This window comes from Dermacentor albipictus, chromosome 2 (genome assembly GCF_038994185.2).
Source record: "Dermacentor albipictus isolate Rhodes 1998 colony chromosome 2, USDA_Dalb.pri_finalv2, whole genome shotgun sequence".
NCBI classification, from domain to species: domain Eukaryota; kingdom Metazoa; phylum Arthropoda; class Arachnida; order Ixodida; family Ixodidae; genus Dermacentor; species Dermacentor albipictus.
This window is the reverse complement of record NC_091822.1, coordinates 43,351,336-43,376,376: the sequence shown is the minus strand read 5'-3', so window position 1 is coordinate 43,376,376 and position 25,041 is coordinate 43,351,336. Positions and strand designations below refer to the sequence as shown.

The following is a 25,041-nucleotide window of genomic DNA, read 5'->3' as shown; positions in this document are numbered from 1 at the left end:
ACTGTATGACGACTATGGAGTGACAACGACGGCAAGATGTGGGTCCTATGAGAAAGCAGGAATGACAATGATGCGGCAGCTACGACAGCGTCCTATTCACGAGCTTATACCTAGTGGCTCAAGCTACTAACAATATGGGTCCACTGGGTTGGCGTAGAAGGCGTGACAACAACGGCATGGTGATAGTCAGATCACAATGGTGGAATGAGGACAATGGAACGACCACGACGTCACCAACACCACATCCTTAGAGGCCCAAGCGTAAAGAACACTTGGGCGCCTGGTTTGGCTAATAGCATGATGGTATGGCCTGGGTATGATGATAGAGAAATGAACAGAAATAAGAAAACGTCAGACCAACAATTACTGGCGTACGCAAAAAATACTGATTGCATCAAAATACTGAACATGAATGAATGAATCCTGGGGTTTTGTGTGCCAAAACAAAAAAGTAATAGTTAAGAAGACTATATTGCTAAATTTAACACCTATCGATATTGTTCCGTGCTTTAAAACTTTAGGCGTTATGTTCCAAGAAAACTTATCATGGTACATGCATGTAAATTTCTTGGTAACAAAGTTATGTCAAGTAATCGGGCTTGTTTACCGTAACCGTCATATACGGCCAACAAAAATAATGATGATGATTTTCAACACACTGTTTCTTTCTAGTCTAAACTACTGTCACTTATTTCGGGCTACTACCACACAGGGAAATTTGGAAAAGCTTTATGTTGTGCAAGAACATTGTTACAGGTTGTAGAAAACGTTCCAAAATATGTTCATGCACGTGAATTTTTTATAAAATGCACTATAATACCAATCGCCAGTATGTACAATTATCGGCTCTGTAGAGCACACAAACAAGAAATAAAAAAGGGAGTATGCTTTCTAAGAACACTAGCGGATCTAAAAATCAACGTTACAATCCCCTACTCTAATGCCCAACATTGGGCGCTGTAGGTATGTAAGTAAATAAATATACGACAAGAAACAGAGTTTTGGAAAGTAGAAACCGTTAGAACGACATGCGCACAACAAACACTTCGTAACAACCTGCCAAGGCTACTAAATAGACAACACAATGAAACCAATGGACTGGAAAATATCTCTTTTAAAGCTCTGTATAGTTATTTATGCCTGTGCTAGATTGTTTCCCTGGTAGCGAGAGAGAGAGAGAGAGAGAGAGAGAGAGAGAGAGAAACGTTTATTATATGAAACAGTGTCCCGAGCGAGGCCGGGTATCACCCTAAGGTGCGAAGGCTCCTTAGTCCGGGAACCCTCTGGCTTCGACTGCCCTCTTGGCCCTGGCGACGAGTTGTCGTTGGTCTTCCAGGAATGGTTTCCAGGTTTCCCTGGCTTTTGCAAATATTACGTTATTGAAACTAAGGAGACCCATTGTATACATTGTATTCTTGGTTTTTCTTTTCATTAGTTTGTAGTTTGTTGGAGAAATGTTATTGTTATGGCTTGTGTTGTGATTATATCTTTTTCGCCCTCATGTTTCGAACAGTTGTGATACCGTTATGCCTATCATTGCTTTTTTGCCCTTATTGGTTGGAGATGTTTTTTTACTATGCCCTGTTGCTCGAGCACATTCTTTTCTTCATTTGCTTCGCTTCGTTCGCGATGCTCAGTTGTGTGTAAATGGCATTTGTAAACAATGATGTACTGTCTTTGTGTTTGCTAACGCCGCGCAAACGCCAATGCGGGGGCCTGCTGCTTCTTCAAGCTGTCCATGTGGCAGCTTTTTCTTCATGCCCCTCGCGTCATGTACTGGTGTACTGATGAATATAAACAACATTGTCATTGTAATTTTCATACACGCAGTAGTGGATTAATTTTGACCCCCAGAGGACATTTAAAGCGCCACCAATGCACGAGACATAGGCATTCTTGCATTTCACCCCCATCAGAATGCGGCCACCGCGGCCGGGATTTAGATCCCGCGACCTCGTGATTAGCAGCGCTACACCATAGTCACTAAGCCACCGCGATGGGTAAACGTTCCTTTATCAATCGAACTTAAGTTTGTCAACGGAATTGCAAAGCACATAACAATAATTCAGTTGGAAACGAGAACGTTCTTCCATGTGCTTCACAATTTCTTTTACGGTGCTGCAGCGCAACACAACAGCCGCTAAGTTACTGGACATACCGCAGTCGGTCTAAGGAGTCACCATTTTGAGTTGCAGTTATGTTGTTCAGCTTCTCGTAACTGACGCAGAAACATTCCTTTTCATTCATTCATTCAAATAACTTTATTGAATGCCCTGCAATTTGGTGGGGTGGCCTGGACCCCGCCTAGGTTTTTACAAAGGATTATTGGCCCTTCGCGGCTTCCTCGGCTCGCTGGACGGCCAAGACTTGGTGCTGCAGGTCCAAGCTGAGCAACGCAGACTTCCAGCGTGCGCGGAGGATTTTTGCTGTTTGAGGCTGCATCACCTTTATTGTGTATTATACCCGTACATTCCCACATGATATGCTCTAGGGTGGCTCTGGAGTCGCAATGTCTGCACTTGCCAGTCGTGTATAAATCAGGGTGTATTAGGTCCATGATAGCTTGACTCGGTTTGTAACTGCTGCTATTCGACAGACTGAGCTTTGCTTAATTTTGGATGCAGCGGTGGGAGCGTGTGCCTCTGCAATTTATGGTGTTGTGTAATTTGTGTGTGCGTGTGTGTGTGTGTGTGTGTGTGTGTGTGTGTGCGTGCGTGCGTGTGTGCGTGTGTGTGTGTGTTCGTGTGTGTGTGTGTGTGTGTTTGTGTGTGTGTGTGTTTGTGTGGCGACTTTTAAAGGGAAGGGAAGAGATAAATGCAGCGCCGTAACAGTCTCTCAGAGGAGGACACGTCAACAGCACTGCGCGGGAAAAGGGGTGTGGGGAGAAAAAGATGAAGGAGAGAGAGCAGAAGGCGGCAAAAAGCAAGTAGATAAAGCGAATGCGAGGCTCAGAGCTGCTCTCTCAAGTTCGTTGTAACACAAAAGTCAAGCAGTGCCGAACGAGCTATCTTGGCGATGGACGTGTTGGCTGCAAGGAAGAGCAGTGAGTTCGTTGTTCACCGACAAGTAGAGCACAAGTCCACTCGCTCCACACTGAAAGCGGTACGAGGAGGTATTTGAGCATCTCCAAATCGACGCAGTTGCTTCACACGGAGCTGCTACTTCCCCATGCAATTTCGTGAAATCTGCTCATTCGACGTTCCCACCGCCATTCGTCGGCAGTCGGTAAGGCGTTGCTAACCGACGCTCGGTCCGTAAGCTGTCGAGCCATGTGGTACGCTACGTCATTGCTGCCGTTTGGTAGTGTGTGAGCGGATGTCCAGATGAGATGGACACTTTTGTCGTGGTTATTACCTAATTTTAGGAGTCGTACTGCCTCCGGGGAAATTCAACCATTGGCGAAGTTTCGTACCGCCGTCTGGGAATCACTGATGATTATGTCCGCTTCTGTTTGCGTGCTACAGCTGACGCGATAGAAGTCTCCTCTGTGGTTTTTACGCGTAGCGTGTTGACTGTAGCGCTCGTCGTGCATTTTCCCTCTTAATTTATCACCAATGCTGTGCAGGTGCGCTTGTGTCTGCATCTAGCTGCGTCATCAAATGTGGTGTCCTTGCTGTTCCCAAATTTCTTCTGTAAATTGTGTACTCTGCTTTCACGTTTACCCCGATGTTGGCGGGATGCGTATTATTGGGTATTCAAGGGACGGTTATCATATCTCTGATGTGTCTGGGTATATCTACTTGACACCATGTTGGATATGATACCCTATACCTAGGCAATCCAATATTTGCCTACCTGTTTTAGTTTTGGACAGGCGTTCGTATTGCGCTATGCGTTGTGCCTGGATTACCTCATCCAATGTATTGTGTAGACCTAGCCGCAGTAGTTCATCGTTTCTGGTGGAGATGGAGAGTCCAATTGCATGCTTGTAGATTTTTCTAGTTAAGCAGCCTAATTTGTATCTTTCTTACGAGTACCATCGTAGCTACGATGCCACGCATACTATTCTGCTTATTACAAATGCTTGGACTAATCAAAGCAGAATGCCTTCTTTCATTCCACTATGCTTGTTGGCTATTCGTATAAGTAGCCGCATGTGTTGAGATGTTATATTATCTAACTTGCGTATGGACCCTCCATTGTAGCCGTTACTTTATAAGAGGAGGCTCAATACTGTGATCTCATCAACCTTGAATATAGGTGTACCATCCGCCGTAGTTAAGTGCATTTCCGTATTGTTTCATTCCCCGTAGTTGTGCGGTTTTCGGCCACATCGCTATGGTGTATAAATGAGGAGCTCATATTTTTCTGCTGAACACGCCAGTCTGGTTCTTGCTAGGTATTGTTCAACTGCTTTTATTACACGTTGTAAGGTGTCTTCAACCTCTCCATCGTTGCCATCGCTCACACAGAGGGTGATGTCAGTGTAGATTGTATGACTGAGGTCATCGATTTCCTGTAGCTTTGCTGGTAATCCGATTAGAGCCAGATTAAACAGCATCGGCGATATTACTAAACCTTGGGGCGTAGCTGCGCTAGAAAGGAGGTTCCACATTCTTTCTGCCACAGGCGTCACTAGAAGGATGGGTGAAGGCAACCGGTCACGGTTGTGGGATCGTTCCCCACCTTCGACACGTTCTTTTTCATGCACTTTCATTTCCATTAATTTATCGTTTATTATTTCATTTATCAGGCACAAGTAATTTCCCCTATGTTATCCTTGGTGTCAGCGTTTGTTGGCTTCTTAGTATATATATATATATATGTATATAGACGAGAAGAAAGGGGGTTAACCGAGGGACCCGATATTTATTAGTCATATAATGAGAAGCCAACAAACACTGACACCAAGTACAACATAGGGGAAATTGCATGTGCTTAATAAATGAAATAAAGTAATGATTAATTAATGGAAATTAAAGTGGATGAAAAAAAAACTTGCCGCAGGTCGGAACCGAACCCACAACCTTCGCATGTCGCGTGCGATGCTCTACCAGTTGAGCTACCGCGGCGGCGTTTCCCCATCCACTTTCTTGGGTATTTATGTGTACTAGTAGAACCCTGGGAATTTCCATTAATAATTCATTACGTTATTTCATTTATTATGCACATGCAATTTCCCCTATGTTGTACTTGGTGTCAGTGTTTGTTGGCTTCTCATTATATGACTATATATATATATATATATATATATATATATATATATATATACATATATATATATATATGGCTTCTTAGTATATATACTAAGAAGCCAACAAACACTGACACCAAGGATAACATAGGGGATATATATATATATATATATATATATATATATATATATATATATATATATATATATATATATATATATATATATATATATATATATATGGAGGGTGTACACCATGCACAAACTCCTAGCACTCCCCGTACATGAATGCTTTAAAAACGAGGATGCATGTTTTGCCGCCACTTCGCATCAAATTTTGCTACCATCCTTGTTCTATCTGTAAAAGTGATCATATTACGAAAAAGTAAAATTTTGTTTACGAACTGATGCATTTATATAATATATGCCGATGAATGAGCTGGTACATGACTTGGAATAACGAACAGCGCTAAAAACGGCGCAATACAAAACAGGACAGCGCACTGGCGCGTGTGTTCTTGTTCGCAGGCCAGACTTGTTGCAGCGCAGGTAACAGCGGAGATCCCTGTTGTTTTCCAGCCAGACCTTCTAGTGCGTAGTATGGCCAGGGCTATGTACAGTAGAGGGCTGGCATTATTTTGCAAGTTTCCTATAACTCAATCGCGATTTCAGCATTTGGGGCATGCTACATTATTCTAGATTTAATAATAAAGGAACGAAGCTTTGGGCTAGAACTTGGCAAGTAACATGTGATGCAATTTTCGCTAACCTTTGGTGATCTGCTGTCCAACTTGTTTGAAGGGATGTTTGGAAGTGACTTGAGATCATGGTATTGTAGTCAACACGCGACGCATATCGTTATCTTGTCACACTCCTGAACTAATGAGGAAGACAGTCCGAAGCAGGGCTGCTTTCTGTTTAAAATCCATTGTGTAAATTACGGTATTCATTGTGCAGAGTAAAATAAGGGCCAGTAGGTACCAGAGATTATAAAGCGTCGTGTCTCCTGACACCCGTCTCTTCTGAAAACTGCCGGGAGGTTTAGTCAGGATGGTCTCGCCGCAGCAAGCAGCACATGTTACGAGACGGTAGGTGAGCCTCATCTAGGCGACTGGCCGCGGCTGCTTGCTGTGGAGTGATCAGGCAGTGACGAGGCATTCCCTATGTCCATAATTATCCGCCAACTTAGTTCCGGACGATTTATTTCGCGTCGACCCCCCCCCCCTCCTCGTATCCATCACTCCACTCTCCCCCGTAACATTATTTTCCGTTAGTCACTGTCACACTCGAACATTCACCAGTTTATTGAATGGTGCGGCGGCCGCTAACATTGCTATATTTCTGTTTGTGCGCGCGGACATTGAGGCCATTCTCCAACCTGACCTCCCACCTGCTTGTTCTTGTGGTTTCTTAGCTTCCCTGGCCCAGTGCCCCAGTCCTTGATACATTTTGCCGTGCACAAATCGGTGTTCTTTTAACGCGAAGCTGTTTCTTCTTTTCCGAAAGTTTTTCCGCGTCGGCGGTGGTTCAGAGCGTGCGTATACATGGAAGGAGCGTGGAAGAAAGAAAACAAGACGGGAGAAACTCGTTCGGACCTTTGCGCAGCATCGAATGGGCACAATGCCCTCTGGAGCTTCCTGGGCGTCGATCGCCAAAGTTGCCTCTTGACAGCTGTAACTATCCGCGATCGCCCGCAAAACCTCTGCAGAAATTGCACCGCTTACCTTTTTACAGTAACCAAGTTCAGAGGGAAGCTAGATAGAATGGTAGAAAGGAGAGGTGAGAGGGGGCAGAGAATGGGTAGAACCGATGCTGTCGCGAAACGAGTGAATCCAGCCACTCTTCCCTCGCCGATCGCATACAAAGGGGGCTGGGGGTATAGAGAAAAGGTGACGTGAGAAGGCAAGGAACCGCTCCTACTATTGTAGGACACACGACAGCGGTTGCTGAGAAACTGGCTAAACCTAAATAAGTTCTAAGTACGGTGACATGACCACCCCCTTCTCGCCCTTCGGACCGCGAGAAGCCCTCACTTTGCTGCTTTCACATTCAAGCTTTCCCTTTCATCGATGTCGCTCTTTCGGAGCCCACCTCCTGAAACTTAAAGTCCGTGGAAAATGGGAGGTGGGGGAAGTGTTTCGTAAGAAAATTTGAGGGGCGGGAGTTCGACCCCCCGACCGCCCTGGCTACGCCAATACAATGCTCATTACTACAAACTTAATAACAAGTAAGTGAGATCGGCCTTAATGCAGCTCTATCAAACTCCTAGCCTCACAAACCCGTTGCGTCAGTAGGTGTGATAAATTACTTTCTGTGACCACTTACCTGTCGCGCAATCTACCACAAGTCACGTCGACTGGGTATGTGGCTCTTGAGGGAATCGTGGCACTTTCTGCGGAAACATGAAGCGCTTCAACACGTTACCACTTCATCAAGTCGTTTGTCGTCGTGCTCGTCGATTGCTTGCTCGGTTGATATGGTGTTTGGACGACCACGGAGGTCAATAAAAACACCGTACTCCCGCAGAAAGTTAACACTGAGAATAACATTGCAGAAACGTTCTCGCAGGACAAATCAGCTCGCTATGAACTTCTATCCTCGAATGCGAACTCTAGTCGGGCCTGCGCCCAATAGATTGATGACGTGACTACCAGGCGTTCAAATCTGTGAGACATGCTAGGGTGAGTACTTACTTAAACTCTTTAGAATTTACGATTAGAATTAAAATTAATTTTTTGTAAGCGTCGCCATCTTCCAGCTTAAATAGAATAGCCGACTTCGGTATCCTCTAAGACGCTAGTCGCGTAAGTGTCGATCACCACCGCTATGTGGAGCGAAAGCCGGTAATCTCATTATGTTGCAGTTGACATCGGATCTATACCCCTTCTTGTTCGCATCGATCGACGGTCAGCGACCTGGCCCTCGAAAGGCACTGCAGCCAGTTTTCGCGGTGGGGACTTGGCAATTGTGCACTCGTATATCGCTGGTGCGGTGGTGAAAAATGCCTTGATGACGGTGAAGCCGAATGCCACCCGGGATGTGGTGGAACGTGCTGCAGAGCCAGGTGGTCCAGGGTCGTTGGCCAAGCCGTGATGGCGGCGAGTAGGCAGAAAAGCCCCACAACCTGAGGCGTGCGCATGTGCACTGGCGGCACATATGATCTGCCTCACCGCAGTGGAAGAACACAGGCCAGCAATTCGGTTCGCGCCAGACGTTCGACTTTTGAGAGGACGGGAGTCGACCGCCCATGCAATGCACCAGTTGCTCCGACCGAAGCAAGACCCGAGCAATAATACGTTGCTTTGGGGGAGTTGGTTGATCTCGACAGTATTCATAAAACGCGCAAAAGACAAAGACGAAAGGAACAGACACAACATCAGCGCCCGTCCCGTCATATGCGTTCCTTTGGTCTCTGTGTTTAGCACATTTTATGGACATTGTCGAGACCAGAGGAGCGGCATCAACAAACAATGGTGGAAAGGAAGCAGGTCACACGACGGTATTCAGTCGGCGCAAGCTTTGTGTTACGATGAAATAGGGTGTCCTAGAGGGCTTGGTGTACTTTGTCTTTGGTTACACTATCAATGGTGCTGATGACAGATCGGAGTGTCTCGTCAGCCTTCTGAAAGTCTTCCCGGAGTGGCGAGTGAATGAGTTCTCGCATGCTGCAGCTTCCGATAGCTGCCAATGTATCGGTAGTGGATGCAGCATTTACTTGCCACTTAAGAAAGTTCCATGGACACTGAATCATCTTCTTCGTAGTTACGTCCTCGGATAAAAACTCTGCGACAGCTTTCCGAGGGCTCCGCATAAGACAAGCAAGGAGTCGCTCTTTCACTCCGCGCGTCAAGTTACGCACATTCTCCTCCATTCCAGGATCTGTTCGTCTATGACGCACGCCATAGCTTCGACGTACGTGGTAAAAGGGGTTCCACTTTTATTGAGCGGACGAGCTCCTCGATCGCTCGTTCCGCTTCTTCACAGCGATCAGCACTGACATAAGTGTCCAGCAATTGTTGGTAGAATTCGTGCCACGACGTCAGTTGCTCCTCACGGTTCTGGATGGATGGATGGAGGTTATGAGCGTCCCCTTTGGAACGGGGCAGTGGGTTGCGCCACGAAGCTCTTGCTATTATACTGCCTAATGTCCTGCCTAGGTTAAACAATAAAAAAAGAACGAAAAACACTATGAACAGCCACACCCAAATTTTCTGATCCCCTATTACGAACTGTGCTTTTGTACGTCTCCGTCTTTTGTCGCTTCCCTACTTTTCTTCCACCAATCCTCCAATCGCCTCTTACTGATGCCTATTGCGGCCATGTTTACTTTACCACCACTCCCGATGAACCCATGGGGTTCAAGGAGGCCAATGGTGCCTAAATCGAGCGCTGGGTAGACGTCTTCACATTCTAATAAAACCTGCTTCATAGTTTCCCTAGCTTTACCGCAGAAAGTCCATGCTTCTTCCTTGTTATATCTCGCTTTATAGGTGGGTGTTCTAAGACATCCCGATCTCGCTTCGAAAAGTAATCAGCTTCCCTTTGAGTTATCCTAAATGGTTTCTTTCGTGATTTCGTTTTTTCCTCTAAAGTAGTTACTCATGGCAGGTTTCTTTTCCATTGCCGCCGCCTATGAGATTATTTCAGCCTCTCTGACTTTTCGCTTGACCTTCTTTGTTGCTGTGTTGCCCACCCTACAGGCCGCATACTTGCTGGTAAGCTTCCTAGTTCTTTTCCTCCACTGTGAATCAATGTTTTTCCTGTACAGATACCTGAACTCTCTCCCAGCTCAATTACTTTCTTCCATATTCCTCCGCCGTTCTTGATACTCAATTTTACTGCGAGCTTCCCTCACTTCAAAACTAGTCCAGCCCATATCACCCTGCACAGCTTCATTTGTAGTCTTCCCGTGAGCACCCAATGCGAGGCGACCCACTGACCTTTGGTTCCCGTCGATTCCTGATTGTACCGCTGATTTAAAGCAAACAACCGCATTTCCAAAAGTAAGTCCTGAAACCATTACACCTTTCCACATACCTCTGGGGACCTCGTACCTATTGTATCTCCATAGCGCTCTGTGCTTCATTATGGCTACATTTTTCTTCCCATTCACTGTTATTGTTTTTTCCTGCGTTTCCGTATATCTATTGACTTCGTTTATCCATATACCAATGTATTTATATTCTGCTAACCGAGGTATTTCCTGGCCCGGTTTCCTGGTTTTCTGGATTCATGGTTTCTGGCTTCTTCCGGGATTTCTTGGTTCTGAAACCACGTACGAGCGCCGCCTTCCAGGCTGAAGTATAAATTTCTCAGTTTAGTCGCGTTGTCTCATTCACTGAAGATGGCCATGCGCTCAATGTAGACCGTGCAGTCTTCGAAGATATCGCTGTGGAATGCCTCCGAAGACATAGGTTCTTGAGTGTGTAGAAGCTCGTAATGGCGGTATCCGTACTGCAGGTGGTCTGAACAATCGCGTTGTGTTCCGGAGGCAGTCCTATGATTCTGCGACTACCTCGATGTACGAGAATATTGACTGTTACTATACCCAGCACCTCCACCACTTTGTCCACGTATCTTGAAAGGTGCTGGCGGCGTTTATTAAAAGAAATGGCAGCGGTCAGGATGGAAGATAGAGGGGAAACGACATACATGTGTATGCCACTTGCCCTCTGTCTCACCCATTGCGCTCGCCCTGAGAAGTGCGGCTTTTAAGAGCAACGGGCTCTCGAAAAAAATGTTGGTCGGACCCGAGTCTCACTCAGGGTAGCGCAAGCACTTCTTTGTTCTTGCCTGCGCCTGCCGTTTCTTTTACTCATCACTCAATACAACATGTGGCAATATTGTACCTGCGAGATTAACTGCGGCCTTGCCCCAAATACATCGTTATTTTGTCAATACGTGCAGTCCAATTTATATTGATTATTTTTCAGACCAAAAGTGTGGATGACATGTTCTTAACACAGCTAATTTATTCTCAATCATCTAGTTGAAGTTTTTTTTCATTCTGCAGTATTTTTCCTCGAGGCCTGAGCCAATGAGGTGGAGGGGGTAAATGAAGTTCATATTTCAACTGGACGCGAAAAGACGAGCCCAGCAAGTGCGCGTTTGTGCTTTTCTGTTGTTCTAGCATTCAGCGTTGTCTACGCCGTGTTCTTGGCGCGACCTAATATATTATAAGGTCTAGTGCGTAGTTTCTGTCACAGTGGTGCCGCCACTGCACCAACTCTGCCGTCAGTACGATTGTAGACGTGCTACCGCCGTGGTTGCTCAGTGGCTATGGTGTTCGGCTGCTGAGCACGAGGTCGCTGGATCGAATCCCGGCCACGGAGGCCGCATTTCGATGGGGACGAAATGCGAAAACACCCGTTTGCTTAGATTTAGGTGCACGTTAAAGAACCCCAGGTGGTCAAAATTTCCGGTGTCCTCCACTACGGCGTGCCTCATAATCAGAAAGTGGTTTTGGCACGTAAAACCCCAAATATTATTATTATTATTATTATTGTAGACGTGCTAGAAAATGCGTGTGCTATAAAATAGTAGGCAGTGTGCCTCCGCATACCACACAGAGGCATTTTTACACGTCTAGAGCCCAGCACCGTGTACGTTTGAAAGCGATGAGGAATATTATACCGAGTATGAATGTGGCTTGGCTACAAACCACAGCTTCGAAAGTCATCGTTGGCTTGACACCGTCTGACATACGAAAGACCACAGCAATTCAAGGGACTTGAAGATCTGACGAAAACAAATATTTTCCTTCTCCTGAACAGTCATCCTACTTTTAGGCATGAAATTAAAGCAAGAAGGTTAACCAGAACAAAAATACAGTTCGCTACCTTACACTGGAGGACGGGGGTGAGAGAGGTAGAAAGATAAGAAGGAAATATAAATATGCTGAGAAACAAAGCACATCCCCACAAGGACAAACGCAGGATGACTTTAGCACTTAAGTGTTAGTGCTAGAGTCTCTCATGCAGGTTTCTTGTCTGGTATAAATGCAACGATGTGTTAGTAGCCCTCTGCTGTGATGACTGGTGAGTTCGGTATTACAAAATTGCTTGTTCTTACAATAGTCTGTGTTCAATGCGAGCTAGCACAGTGCGAGTGGTTGTCTCTATACGAAGGCAAGTCGCACAAAAGGTCTTCAAGTGTGTCCTCGCGATCGCTTTTATGACAAGGTTTGTTATCAGCCATTCCAATACGGAAGAAGACGAACAAAACTTTATTGGTAGAAAGAACTTTGCATAAGTACGGCTTCGCATGTGCTCTGAAATACTTGATACACCTCGCACGTGCGTGTCATGTGCAGCTGATATTTTAAACTGAAATCGCGCTCAGGCAAACTCGTGCACCTGGCGCTTTTAGTGCTACAAAAATATCGGTAATAATGAAGGGTAGCAGTTCCGAAGAAATAGCTTCATAATGCAAGCCAAACATCGATGGTTGGATGTTCACGTTGAATAATATTGCGATCATTCAATGACAAGGAAGAAAAGGGATACATATAAAAGATCATAACGGCAGCTAGGCACATTCTTTCAGCGGCTGTGCATCTTATTCACCACACACGTGTTGCCACACGAATGGCACACGTTTTACTCAATTCATCTGACTCTAATGAAGCAGACGTTTGTATGACTCAATTGGATTACTCGCCTATACATCTTGCACAAATCTTTTGCAGGGATCTCGCAGATGTGCAGCAAACAGCTGTGCGCATTTTTTTCTAGCACAGGCAGGTGCTAGCACATGCCATGGTACGTTAACGTTGTTTCGTCTTTATTGCAGGGAAACACACTCTGCGTCTCTAGAAAAGCGCTAACGCTCCACATACGAGAAGTGCATGCGTAGTCAATATCCCACTAGCACGGCAGCGACGGCAGCAGCACCGGTGGCTCTGATACGCCTGGACCGTCCGTATTAATGCCATGAAAATAAAAGAAGACCTCAGGTAGGCCCTTATTTCTCAAGTTCATCGATGCGAGACAGCGTTAAGCCGAAGCAGCGCTTATGAGCTGAGGTAGGGGGTACTTCTTTAGGGGGCAATGACGAGTATGATTATGGGCCTGGGGGCTTTACTGTAGTGACCATTGCCATACGTTACCTTAGGAAAGATGAATTCTCACATTTACTAACGTTTGTTCAGCTACAAAACACCACATCTGCAATGTTCCTAAAGTAATTTCTAAGTGTAGAGCCTGTCAATTCTTAGGTGAATTAAAGTGGTAGGCGGCCTTCAAGTAGACGCATTCCGGATTGAACCCAACTTCACAGTTACGCCAATTTAAGACGTGGAATGTTGCACACACTGCGAAATCACAAGAAGCTGAAGGAATTGTGGTGAGCGATAACGACAGTTAGTTGACTGCCACTACAATTAAGAGCTGAGAAAGATCAGCAAAAAAAAATTAAGGACCTATTCGATCACGCCAAGATGGCTGGATAGCGAAGCTGTGGGGGGACTACCACCTATGATATGGCGACGAGACAAACAGTAAACTATAGCGAACATTTCTTTTTGTAACAGTCGTCATTGATGACGACTGAAAAGCCATTGATGATCGCAGAGTTCGACATTTTGTTCTCTATGATGGATCTTTTGCTTGCTTAGGGAGGTATGAGCCATTGTTGATGATTATCGTTTTACTGGCACTTTTCTGTCCGCCACGATTGTGCCGTTGGAGTGTAGCGGTAAACATCTTCGCTAGAAAAAGCCAGGAGACTTCACGCCCTGTGGGAATCAATGTTATGCGAGGCAGTTTGCGGGGAGCCTACCAAGCTAACGAAACGACCATGAGAGTACCAAGACGTAGGCGTCTGTTTCATGACCTACATGACACACAAGTCATGACATACCTGTCATGATCTATCACTTATGTTCGTCATACACTCTTGTCATACTATGGCAATCTTCTTACATACCAAGTGAATGAAACAACCATGAGAGCACCAAGACGTAGGTGGCTAGACAGACAGACAGACAGACAGACAGACAGACAGACAGACAGACAGACAGACAGACAGACAGACAGACAGACAGACAGACAGACAGACAGACAGACAGACAGACAGACAGACAGACAGACAGACAGACAGACAGACAGACAGACAGACAGACAGACAGACAGACAGACAGACAGACAGACAGACAGACAGACAGACAGACAGACAGACAGACAGACAGACAGACAGACAGACAGACAGACAGACAGACAGACAGACAGACAGACAGACAGACAGACAGACAGACAGACAGACAGACAGACAGACAGACAGACAGACAGACAGACAGACAGACAGACAGACAGACAGACAGACAGACAGACAGACAGACAGACAGACAGACAGACAGACAGACAGACAGACAGACAGACAGACAGACAGACAGACAGACAGACAGACAGACAGACAGACAGACAGACAGACAGACAGACAGACAGACAGACAGACAGACAGACAGACAGACAGACAGACAGACAGACAGACAGACAGACAGACAGACAGACAGACAGACAGACAGACAGACAGACAGACAGACAGACAGACAGACAGACAGACAGACAGACAGACAGACAGACAGACAGACACAGACACACAGACAGACAGACAGACAGACAGACAGACAGACAGACAGACAGACAGATAGATAGATAGATAGATAGATAGATAGATTTTGTCAAAGCGACAAATGTTCCTCACAAAATGCTTGACGCTTGAAAAAAAACCACATTTAAAGACGCAAGAACAATAGTTTGCCGCTCAGTCTAAGGCGGTAGCAAGTTCACTATTCTTTAAGAAGATTCGCGGCGCAACAGTAGCGTTGCGCCCACACTACTTTGCAAGCGAGGCTCGCAATACATTTATTGTGTGTCAAGGACACGGCGCCGATGTACCCAGCGGCAAGTTGCAGCATTCGCTCGACGACTCCGCATGTTTTATTTGCCTCACAGTGCCACTGCAAGCCAGGACGCTCAACGCCATGTAGGAAAGACATCAACTAGTAGAAAGTATTGCAACAGATCCAGCCTAGGGAAGCGATGGATGGATGAAGAAAACTTTATTTCGTCAAGAACATGTGCGGACAATCAAGTGTTAGATGGTCATCAGCGCATGGTTGAAGGCGATCTGGTTGGCCTGCTCCACGATCCTGGTATGGACGGCCAGGTCTGAGCTGGCCAACACGGCCTCCCACTGCTCGAGATAAGGATCACGCATAATATCCACCAGCGGCGGCACTACGCTAGATTCTCATATGATATGGTCATATGTTGTCTGTTCTTCGTACAATCTGCATTCCATATTAATGTCCTCCTGGAATATATTACTCAACAAGCATTGATTGGGGAAGTATCTAGTCTGCAATCTTCACCAGGCGCATTTGTGCGCTTTGGTCAACCGCTTATTTGTGGAGTATAAATCATCCACTCCAGTTTATAATGGCTTGGAATGTCGTGAAAGGACACCAGCCATCTCGAGGATCTCTCCAGAACAGCCGGATCAGCTGCTCGGCTGGCGAAACCTGGAGCATACACGTGAGCCACCACGTTCCCATGGTTTCCAGATTGTGCCGGTACCTAGATTATTTCCACCTCCCTAGTCCTTCGCCCCATGGCCCGATTCAGCAATCGAGCCACCATGACAGATATTCTGCCCCTCGCCAAATTTCTGATGGCTGTTCTTGAATCGCCGAGAATCAGGTCAGACTCAGTATTACTTTAGCTACCGCTATCACTGCTTCCTCTTTCCTCTGCAGTTTCTGAGGAGCGGGTTTTGACCGATCCAGAGGTGACCAAGCATCCCCCCACCCATCCACCACCGGAATCCCAAATGTGTCCGTGTCCTTACACTCCGCGAAGTCTACATAGACTGCGCCATTTACTTCCCGTACTTAGCATATAAAGCACTGGCTGTTGCCTTCCTGCGTTCCTCATGGTGTACCGGATGCATATTTTTGGGAAAACATGTCCAGTATCCTCTTGCTCCAATATGTCCCTGCTCGCTTTCGCCTTCGAAAGTCTACGGGGCTGTCACCAAATGCGTCTACCGCAGTTCTTGCAGAGTGTTGCGTACTCCTAGTCTCAGCAGCCTTTCTGTAGACTCATTGTTAGGCAGCGCAAGGGCCGCCCCATACGCCTGTCTAATCATAGCCTCCACCTTGCCTTTATCCGTCGCGTCGAACTTCATATAAGGTGTTGCAATAACAATCCTACTCAGGAGAGCACAAACGCCTGTGCCAGCTTACGCAAATCCTTTTCCTTCACCACTTTCCTCCTATGATGGGCCGTTCTCCTGGTTAGTCTGACTGTAGCATTCACCGTGTTCTTAAGCCTTTCCAAGAATTCCCTATTCTTCCTGTTAGTATACAGCTAGAGACCCAGAATCTTGATCGTTTGAGCCTCAGCGACCGGCATACCACGTACGTTCACCCGTAGCGGGGGCGTGAGAACATAGCTCCTCGAGCGTAGTCCTGTTGGTTTATCCCTAACCACAAAAAGCTCGGACTTGCACTGAGAGCACGAGAGTCCCGCCTCTCCCGCTAGTTTTTCCACAATATCCACTACCTGTTTTAGCGTATCCCCCTGTTGTTTGTGACTGCGCCTGGTAACCTATAGAGTTATGTCGTCCGTATAAAATGTGTGTTGCATTCCCGATATCCATTTCCGCCTCGGCTGCACCTTAATAAAGGCGAGGTTAAACAGGAACTGCGATAGAACTGACCTCTGCGGTGTCGTTCTGCCCCCAACGGGAAGGAATCCGATTCCACTTCTCCGATAGCTGTGCCCGCAGTCCCACCCTCCAAAGATGATCTGATATAGTGAAAAATTCTACGCCCCGGTCCCATGTCCGATAGGTTCCTCAATATTGCCTCATGGGCAACATTGTCAAAAGCCTAATTCACGTCTTGGTGCCCATGCGCTACTCAGGACCAACCATGTCCTTTTGCAAGTGCGTCGTGGTGTCCTGCGTTGACAAAGTTGCTCTGAAGCTAATCCAAGGTCCATCTAAATAGGTCTCGAAGCTTGGAACGAAAAGCGTGCTAAAACCTATCGCCAAGGATATCAGTTAGTGGCGCACGATTGAAGCGTGACTAGGTGAAGGGGGTACAAACGCTGAAACTAGAAAACCCATGGGTAAAAAAAATGCTCTAAAATGGTCTAAATATTTTTTACCAATTATTTGCTGTCTTTCTATTCGAGAAGTGACTAGTCCCCCTTTTTAATACCGCCCACTGTCTGAACCTATGATGCCTGTCTGACTGAACTTTGTTGATGTATTTTGTCTGTGTATATTGTGCAAGGGTGCCGGGGCCCTTGTGAGGTGCTCTGTCACCTTTTGCTTCGGCCCCCTCTTAGGCTGTTTCTGAGGAAACAATAAAGAAAGAAAGAAACAAACAAAAGAAAGAAGGAAAGAAAGAATACCATCATACGAGTAAATTTTCCGTTTCAGGTATTGTTCCTGTGCTAGTAGAGCAAATGTTTTTTTTTCTATTTCACTATTTATTAGTACTTTCTTGGCCACCCCTACCAACCAGTGATTCTGCCGCAAGATTGGCAAGGATGTGCAAGCCAGCTATTATGTCGTGAGGAACGGCGTTGCTGACTTGAACGCGGCGGTCTCGTCCGAGGTTCTTGTTTATTATTATTTCCTTGCGTGTTTCAAAATGTGGCGCGCGCTTCACTTCAAATTTCGCGTGACCGAGCGCACTGAATTCGTTGGCGAAAGATGGGATTGCAGGTTTTTTGTTATCGTGCAAGTTCACGCTGCGATATCCGATGCGCTTGTCCTGTCATGACGAAAAATGCGGAATGCCCCTCGTAGAAACGTGGCGCTATGGTCGTGTACTCCCCCTAACATAGGCTCTGAGAGACCGATAGGCGGCAAAATGAGCAATTGTAACGTTTTCTAAATGATAATGTGGGGCATTGTTGTCTGATAATTGTTGGATATGAATACATGATGTCGCAAGGAATTACGAATGCCTCTGTGAAAAGGATTCGCATAGGTTGCTATGCCTTACAACTGTGTGCGGGCCATAGTACTTTCCATCAATGAAACATGTTTTGTTTGTCAGTTATATTGGTTGCGTTATTCAAGACAAATAAAAGTGAAGTAGACTTTGGAAGCTCTTTGGCAGTGTCATTTATTTCCATCCTATTCGCTCACCTTCCTGAGGAAGCTACTGGAGCAATTGCCGTCAATAACAGCCTAACTACGTTCACATGAAGACATACGCCACTCTTAATAGTTAAAGGACACGCTGGCGTTTCAGCTGAGGCAAGTCGCATGCTCACTTCAGCCTCAAAATAAAAGTAACCGCTTTCGTATAGGCCGTAATAAAGGACGCTAAAGAAATACAAACCTTCGCGCCCAGCAGCGTAAGATCTTGACGTCACTGCCATTTCCGGTTGTGACGTCACTTTTTTATGTTATATTTTTTGCTTGCTGTTAGTTGTCCCCACGATACGTAGAAGGCGACAGTTACAACGAGCCCCATTTTCTTGACATGTGGGCTTCTCTGGAAGCTTCGCTAGCAGTTTACATATGCCGTGGCCAGTCATCGTTGCAGGCATAAACTCCTTGTCTTCCAACCCTTAAGCTGTTGAGGACCATGTGCTCCATCGATTTGCCAACACAGATCGTGAGCGAGATGGGGTGGCGATTATTATACAGAGTTGCTTGCCTGGCTTAGGAGTAAATGCAAGCCTAGCATGCTTCCACTGTGCCGCGATCTCCCCGCCCGCCCAATATTTGTTCATCAAGTTCATGAGCGCCCCCACCGACTTGAAATTTAGGTTCTTTACCATTTTGTCAGTAACTTGGTGTGGACCCGCTGCCCACGTAATACGGAGCTGCCCCATGGAAAACTTTACCTCCACCACAGTAAAGTCCTCATCTATTTCTCAGTTTTCCTCCCACGTGTAGTGCGGCAAGCAATCGCCTGTCCTGCTGTTTATGTAGTGATCCCGAAGTTCCAGTTTAAATTCCCTAATCGTGCCTTGATGCTGATGCACTAATCCAGCCATTTGCTCCCTATGCGCGGAATTGGTTGCCATGCCTCAACAACTTCCATGTCTTTCTCTATCCGAATTGGCCATTCATCCGAACACAAATCTGTCCCCACTGCTTCCACGGCAAGTATAACGTGCGAGTTTCCATTTCCCGTGCTAATTTGGCCATCCTTCTATGGAGGATCCTATTATGTTTTTGTTTCTTCCACGTCCTCAGGAGACATGCGTGCCCTTCCCATATGTGTAACAGTCTAGAGTCCGCCGTAAAGCCCTCTTCCCCCATCGGAAGCTCTTCCGGGGTACCCTATACATCCCGCCTGAGCGCCTGGACCCAGTCTTCTAGGTCCTCAATTTCCCCGTTCCCCGTGGCTTCCCAAAATCTGCCCAATCCTCACTTTAGGCTCTTCACCTTGTCTTTCTGCTTCGCAGCAGTAACACTGTGAGAGATATGGTGATCACATCCCAGTATCTATCCCGTGTTCACCCATTTTGCATCCCGGACCCTTCAGAGACGTGAGGTCTGGAGAGGTATCCATGCTTACGCTGTTGCCTATCCTCCTATGATCTAACGGGTTTTTAAAGATTGTCCAACACTAGTCCTCGGCTACCTGCTAAAGCTGATTGCCCTTTGGGCTGCGTATAATGTGACCCCATTCCGAATGAGACGCATTTATGCCCCCCATCACGATGAGGTGAGAGTTAGACGCTAGTCGTTGGGTCTTTATCAGGAGCTGTGACAAGCCGAACCCCTTATCTTTTGGAGAACAATGGACATTAGGTACAAAGAGGCCTTTCATTTGTGCACAATCTCTAGCAAGATGTAGTCCTCCCTGCTACTATCCATGGTATGCAGAATTGCAAAGGTGTTTCTGTGGGCTAGCGTGGCGGTGAAGGCGCCTGATACGCCCCCTCAATCCTATCGACCCGAACCTCCAATCTATCCTGTCTTTCTTCGAGTTTCCCTACTCTGTCTGCCAGGATAGCCATGTCTGCCTTAAGACTAGTGCTTTAAGCACCTAGTGCGGCGTGCCCGCCGTCGATGTCTCTGCCACTCTCATTGCATTAGCTCCCTCATCCGCCGGCGGCGGCTTCTTGACTGACCCCCTATCCTCCACTTCCAGAGCCGCGCTTTCCTGCACGCGAGAAGACGCCGCGCGCGGCACTTTCTGTGGGACCTGCACCATCAGTATCTGTACCCCATGTACTTTTCCACTTTTAAGCGCGCACTCTATGGTTGCCATTCTGGCTTCACTTTTTTAATCGTCTCGCCTAGCTGCTGCACGTGCCTTTTAATCTCCTTCTCTCCAGCAGTCTCGACCTGGGAGTTTGCGGTTGGCCAGCTCACGTTTTTGTCATGCGCTTGCACTTCTTTTATGAGTGGAACCTCGCCCTCCTCCTCTGCTACCGCCGGCTCTTGGCAGTGACGGGTAGGAATCCGACCCGTCTCTGCTATTGTTTCCGCCTTTTAACCGCTCGACGACCACTCCCAGGGCCTCGAGCGTCGCTCGTCCTTGCCAGCTTGGCTCTGCGTTTCGCTGTTCTGCTGCCGGCCGGTAAGCTGCTTGCGGGCTAGACTAAACTTGCAGTTCCGGTTCCCCGTGCTGTGCGCAACATGGCACAAAATGCTATTCTGCATGCACATCAGCGAGTTTCCTTCCGGCGGTGCAAGATTATGGTATTTCGCGCAACGATGGCATAGATTATTCTTCGGATAACAAGCGTCATCTGAGTGTCCAACCCTTCTGCAGTTGTAACAGGTCTCTACTAACTCTCTATAAGCAATCACAGCGTACAGACACTTCTAGTAAGTGACTTGCCAGAGAACACGTTTTCCCCAAGCGTGACCTGAATCACTTTCGACTTGCTCAAAGGTCTTGCATCTAGAGTTTCAATGCCTTCAACCTTATTCAGAAATTCGGCCCAAATGTCTTCAATCGGGCGTTCGTCATAAGGATTGTAAATGAATCCCCGCATGGAGTTCTCCACCACTGCCATGTACACCGAAACCGGAAGGTGTCGACCGCTCATCATGAAGGCCTTTACACTTGCATATGCCCCACTGCGATTAATACACAGTGTCCTCACTGTCATTGGGCTGTTCGTTTCTTTGACGCGCACCAGATACTCTTTCGCTTCAGTAACACTTGTCAGCTTCACTTCTGCTCTCATTGCACATCCGAATTCCATCGATGTCACCACACTCAAGTCCCACACCTAATTACTTTCTTCCTCCGTGCTCGACGCGCTGGTGCTGGCCTATAATATTGCGCACCCTCAGCTACCGCAATGGAATAATGAAAATGGCGTGCTCTTGTCTACGAGAATGACATTCGGCTATGTGAGTCATTGCAATAAATAATAAACATGTTGCAGCGCTGATGCTTTAACGTGAAGCTCAGAGAGGAAGTCCAAACTTTTAGGTAATATGCTTTGAGATAAAGTTGATTGCTTACAGAACGGTACCATTATGTGACGTCAATTGAAGGCGAAAATGTAGCGCAGCCTAGGAAACTAAAGTAGTTTGTACCCACAGATCTATGGAAAAGACAGTGAACATGTTTATCCTCTACGCGGCAGGCAGTGTGTGCAGCAAGTGAACAGTTAAGGAACAGGAAGCGTTGTGACAAAGGGGTAGCGGCTTAGCTCGGGTAACCCCTGGATATGCAAAGCGAAATCTTGCTTTAGCCTGGTTAATTCTTGGTTTCACTTGGTGAACCTTTCATTTAGTTGTAACTATTTCACCTAGGTATACAATCATCGTTAAGCCAGGTATGACAGCTGTGCCTAGGTCGGTGGCTAGACATGACTCTGATCAGGCTTGGGTAGACACGCATCGTTCGAAGGTGCCATGTCTGTTGTGCTGCAGCGAAAGCGCAAGTGCTAGACATGCAAAGATACACCGCGAACATGCGCAGCGTCGAAGCACAAACGCACCGGGTGCGATCGCGGTCGCTACATTGATCTCGACGGTGCGACACCTGTTGCATTCCGGACCCTGTCCTGAATGCAACAGGCGTCGCACCGCCTGTTGCATTCAAGTGAAGCACTCCAGTGAAGCAGCTCACCGGTCGATATCCGCGGGGTGGTCAGATGCCGCGTGGTGACGTCGGCTCAAAGCCTCCTGCTCTCGCGCAACGCTCAGAGAAAATGGCCTGGCCTTGCCCTCATCCATGGCCAAGCTTACACTGACTAGGCGAGCGCGGCGCTGCTCTTTGCGTAGGGTTGTGTGGAGAGCGCGTGCGCTAAGCCGGCGGCGGCGGAGCTCGGCCCGGCGAGTCACGTGATGCGTCGCCAAGTCTACGGCGCAGCTGCGGTCAAATGAAGGCCAAACTGCTGGTGACGGTGAAACTCGGCTCGACTAGGTTAGAATAGGCTTTCGCTTTAAAAAGGCAAACATTAGGCTCCTAGCATTACTGCTTGATCGTGCACCCCTGGCGCTTGTCTAGAGTCAACATCCCCAAAACTGGATTATGTGCGCGAATTTTGAATGAAGATTAGAAACGACGCGCATGCTAAAAATTATACAACGAACATAATTAGTGCTCTCATAGGCTGCTGTTGCTGTTTGCTCGTGCACATCCGCAATCAATTAGCAACATTGTGCTACAGTAGCAGTTGATGCATGTCTGCCACGGAAGCCAAATGGGCACGCGCACTTAGCGATGGAACTTCAACGCCTTCGAAGGGGCCACGTAAAGCACCTTGCGTTTCTTGTCTTTTGTTCTAGCTGCATTATACTACATTCTTGTCGACTCAATTTCCTTTTGCGGCGTCTCGTCGTCGGCCGTTTCCTTCTTGCAAGACACGTGTATGGCTAGCGGTGCGTATAGCAAGGCCGCTAGGAGATTGAGTGCTGCTAGAAGCTGGTACATGCCGTCGTACGAGCCCAGATCGTCACGGAAGTACCCTGAAAAAAGTGAGAACAAAGAAAGTAGGCAGTTTTAAAGGGGTTCAGGAAAACTTTTCTAACGTAGTAAAAAAAAAGTCTATAAAGAAGATTATAGAGGACGTTTCTGTGAACATATAAGCGAAGTGTTATTTCCCTCTATGCAGCAGGGAATTTAGTATCTCGCATCAAAAACAGAGACAAATCGCTTGCTATCTCCTTCGCAATCGCGTCAACCGCTACGTAGCTAGCGGCTATGCAGCGAACGAACCGCTTTTGACGTATTTCATGATCGCAAGTACAGCCTCAGTAATGCTATTCTTGCTATTTCGGAGTTAACTATATATATATATGCCGTTGATTCCAAAAATACCAAGAAAAGTACCTAATCTTTGCACTTCCGGTCTGGACATGGCTGTGGCGCGTACCTGCGTCTGCCGCTAGGGACCTCCGAAACGGCACCGGCGTGCTGCGTAGCGTAAATACCGCGGCCACCGCGCGGGGCTGCGATGAACCCTCTTGTTGCTGACAACTGCGAGCTGTGATTGGGTTCTGTGGGTGACGTTGCTCCAGGGGCGTAAAGGTGCGGTGGCAGCCGCACCACCCATACGGCTGAAATGAAATTAGCGTCGCAAATACCTCTAATGAAAATGTCGAATTTTTGGGCGGGGCCTTGCCCTCAAGTCAACCCCTGCGTATTTTGCAGCACGCTAGGGGGCCCGAAAGAAGTGAGAGACAGGGAATAAACATCTTTATTGGGGACTCTTTTAGCATTGTTTTCGGAGGGGGGAGGGGATGTCTCCCTTTTCCAGGAAAAATGGGCTTTTGCAACACCAACGACAGTTTCTGAATTTCAGCCTGCACCCTCAAGTGATCCCGGCCGGCATGTTCTTGGTCAGCGTTTCTAGTGATTCCGAATTTGACATTGAGAGTCGGAATGCCGAGAGAGGCTTATTAGCGCCAATTGTAGCTCACACCTCTGGTTCCTTAACAGATCACTTCGCGAAAATGATTGCACCCGACCTCACGACTGAGCAGGCCAGGGACATACGTCATATGCTTGAATCGTACACCTACACCTTCATTTCGGTGACAGGCCCTTAGGCCAAACATTGTTGTTCACCATCGTATGAACACTGGAGACACGAATCCTATTCGTCGGCGTCCCTATCGCGTATCGCATGCTGAACGTCGAGTCATCCAATCACCAGTGGACAAAATGCTCCGCAAAGGGGTCATCGAGCCATCGGCCAGCCCTTGGGCTTCGCCTGTCATCCTTGTGAAAAAGAAAGATGGTACCTGTCGTTTTTCCGTTGATTCTCGTCACTTAAACAAGATCACGCGAAAAGAAGTATACCCACTACCACGTATCGATGATGCCTTGGACTGCTTGCACGGAGCTGAATACTTTTTGTCCATCGATCTTCGATCCGGCTACTGGCAGATTTCAGTCGATGAAATGGACCGCGAGAAGATGGCCTACATCACGCCGGATGGCTTCATCATCATCATCATCATCATTAGCCAGGTTACGCCCACTGCAGGGCATAGGCCTCTCCCATACTTCTCCGACTACCCCGGTCATGTACTAATTGTGGCCATGTTGCCACTGCAAACTTCTTAATCTCATCTACCCACCTAACTTTCTGCCTCTAACTTCAATGAACCGATAGAACAGGCTGGCTTCAGGAAGGGATATTATTTTTGGGCGTCCGCGACCACCCACGTACGCAGCGCGTGAGGTCATGCGTACTCGGCGAATCGTGCGTGCATGAAGCGGCTATAGTTGGCCGGACGCAAAAGTTGAGAAAGGAATTGCTGACTTGCACGCGCAGCAGCCAGTAGTGTGCTGCCATGTGTGCTGCCCAGCGCCGCCATATGCCAGCTTCTGAAACTGTGTAGCCAATATCAACCGCCACGAAACCGACCCACAAGCCGGAGTCACATCTGTGGCAAGAGCCATATCGAAAAATTCGCTCTCGTAGACACACGAGAACGTCTCGCGAAGT

The 25,041-nt window shown here is 47.2% G+C and overlaps 1 protein-coding gene and 1 long non-coding RNA gene across 3 annotated transcripts in view; one reads left to right on the top strand and one right to left on the bottom strand.

Annotated features, from left to right (window-relative positions):
• The window catches only part of LOC135912789 (monocarboxylate transporter 3-like), a 210,638-nt gene that overhangs the window by 61,722 nt on the left and 123,875 nt on the right, over positions 1-25,041 (bottom strand). Inside the window, exon 5 of one of the 2 annotated variants that reach the window (XR_011512005.1) lies at positions 22,212-23,053. Coding sequence is in view for 1 of the 2 variants with exons in the window: in XM_065445336.2 (XP_065301408.1) it covers positions 22,884-23,053 (170 nt within the window). In the remaining variant the exon portion in view is untranslated. Of the gene's footprint in view, positions 1-18,259; positions 23,054-25,041 lie in introns of those variants that run through there. The other variant, XM_065445336.2, reaches the window with a different exon arrangement.
• LOC135912790 (uncharacterized) overlaps positions 12,548-25,041 on the top strand; it is a 60,701-nt gene continuing 48,207 nt past the window's right edge. Inside the window, exon 1 of the long non-coding RNA XR_010567774.2 lies at positions 12,548-13,088. This is a non-coding gene — a long non-coding RNA (uncharacterized lncRNA). The remainder of the gene's footprint in view (positions 13,089-25,041) is intronic.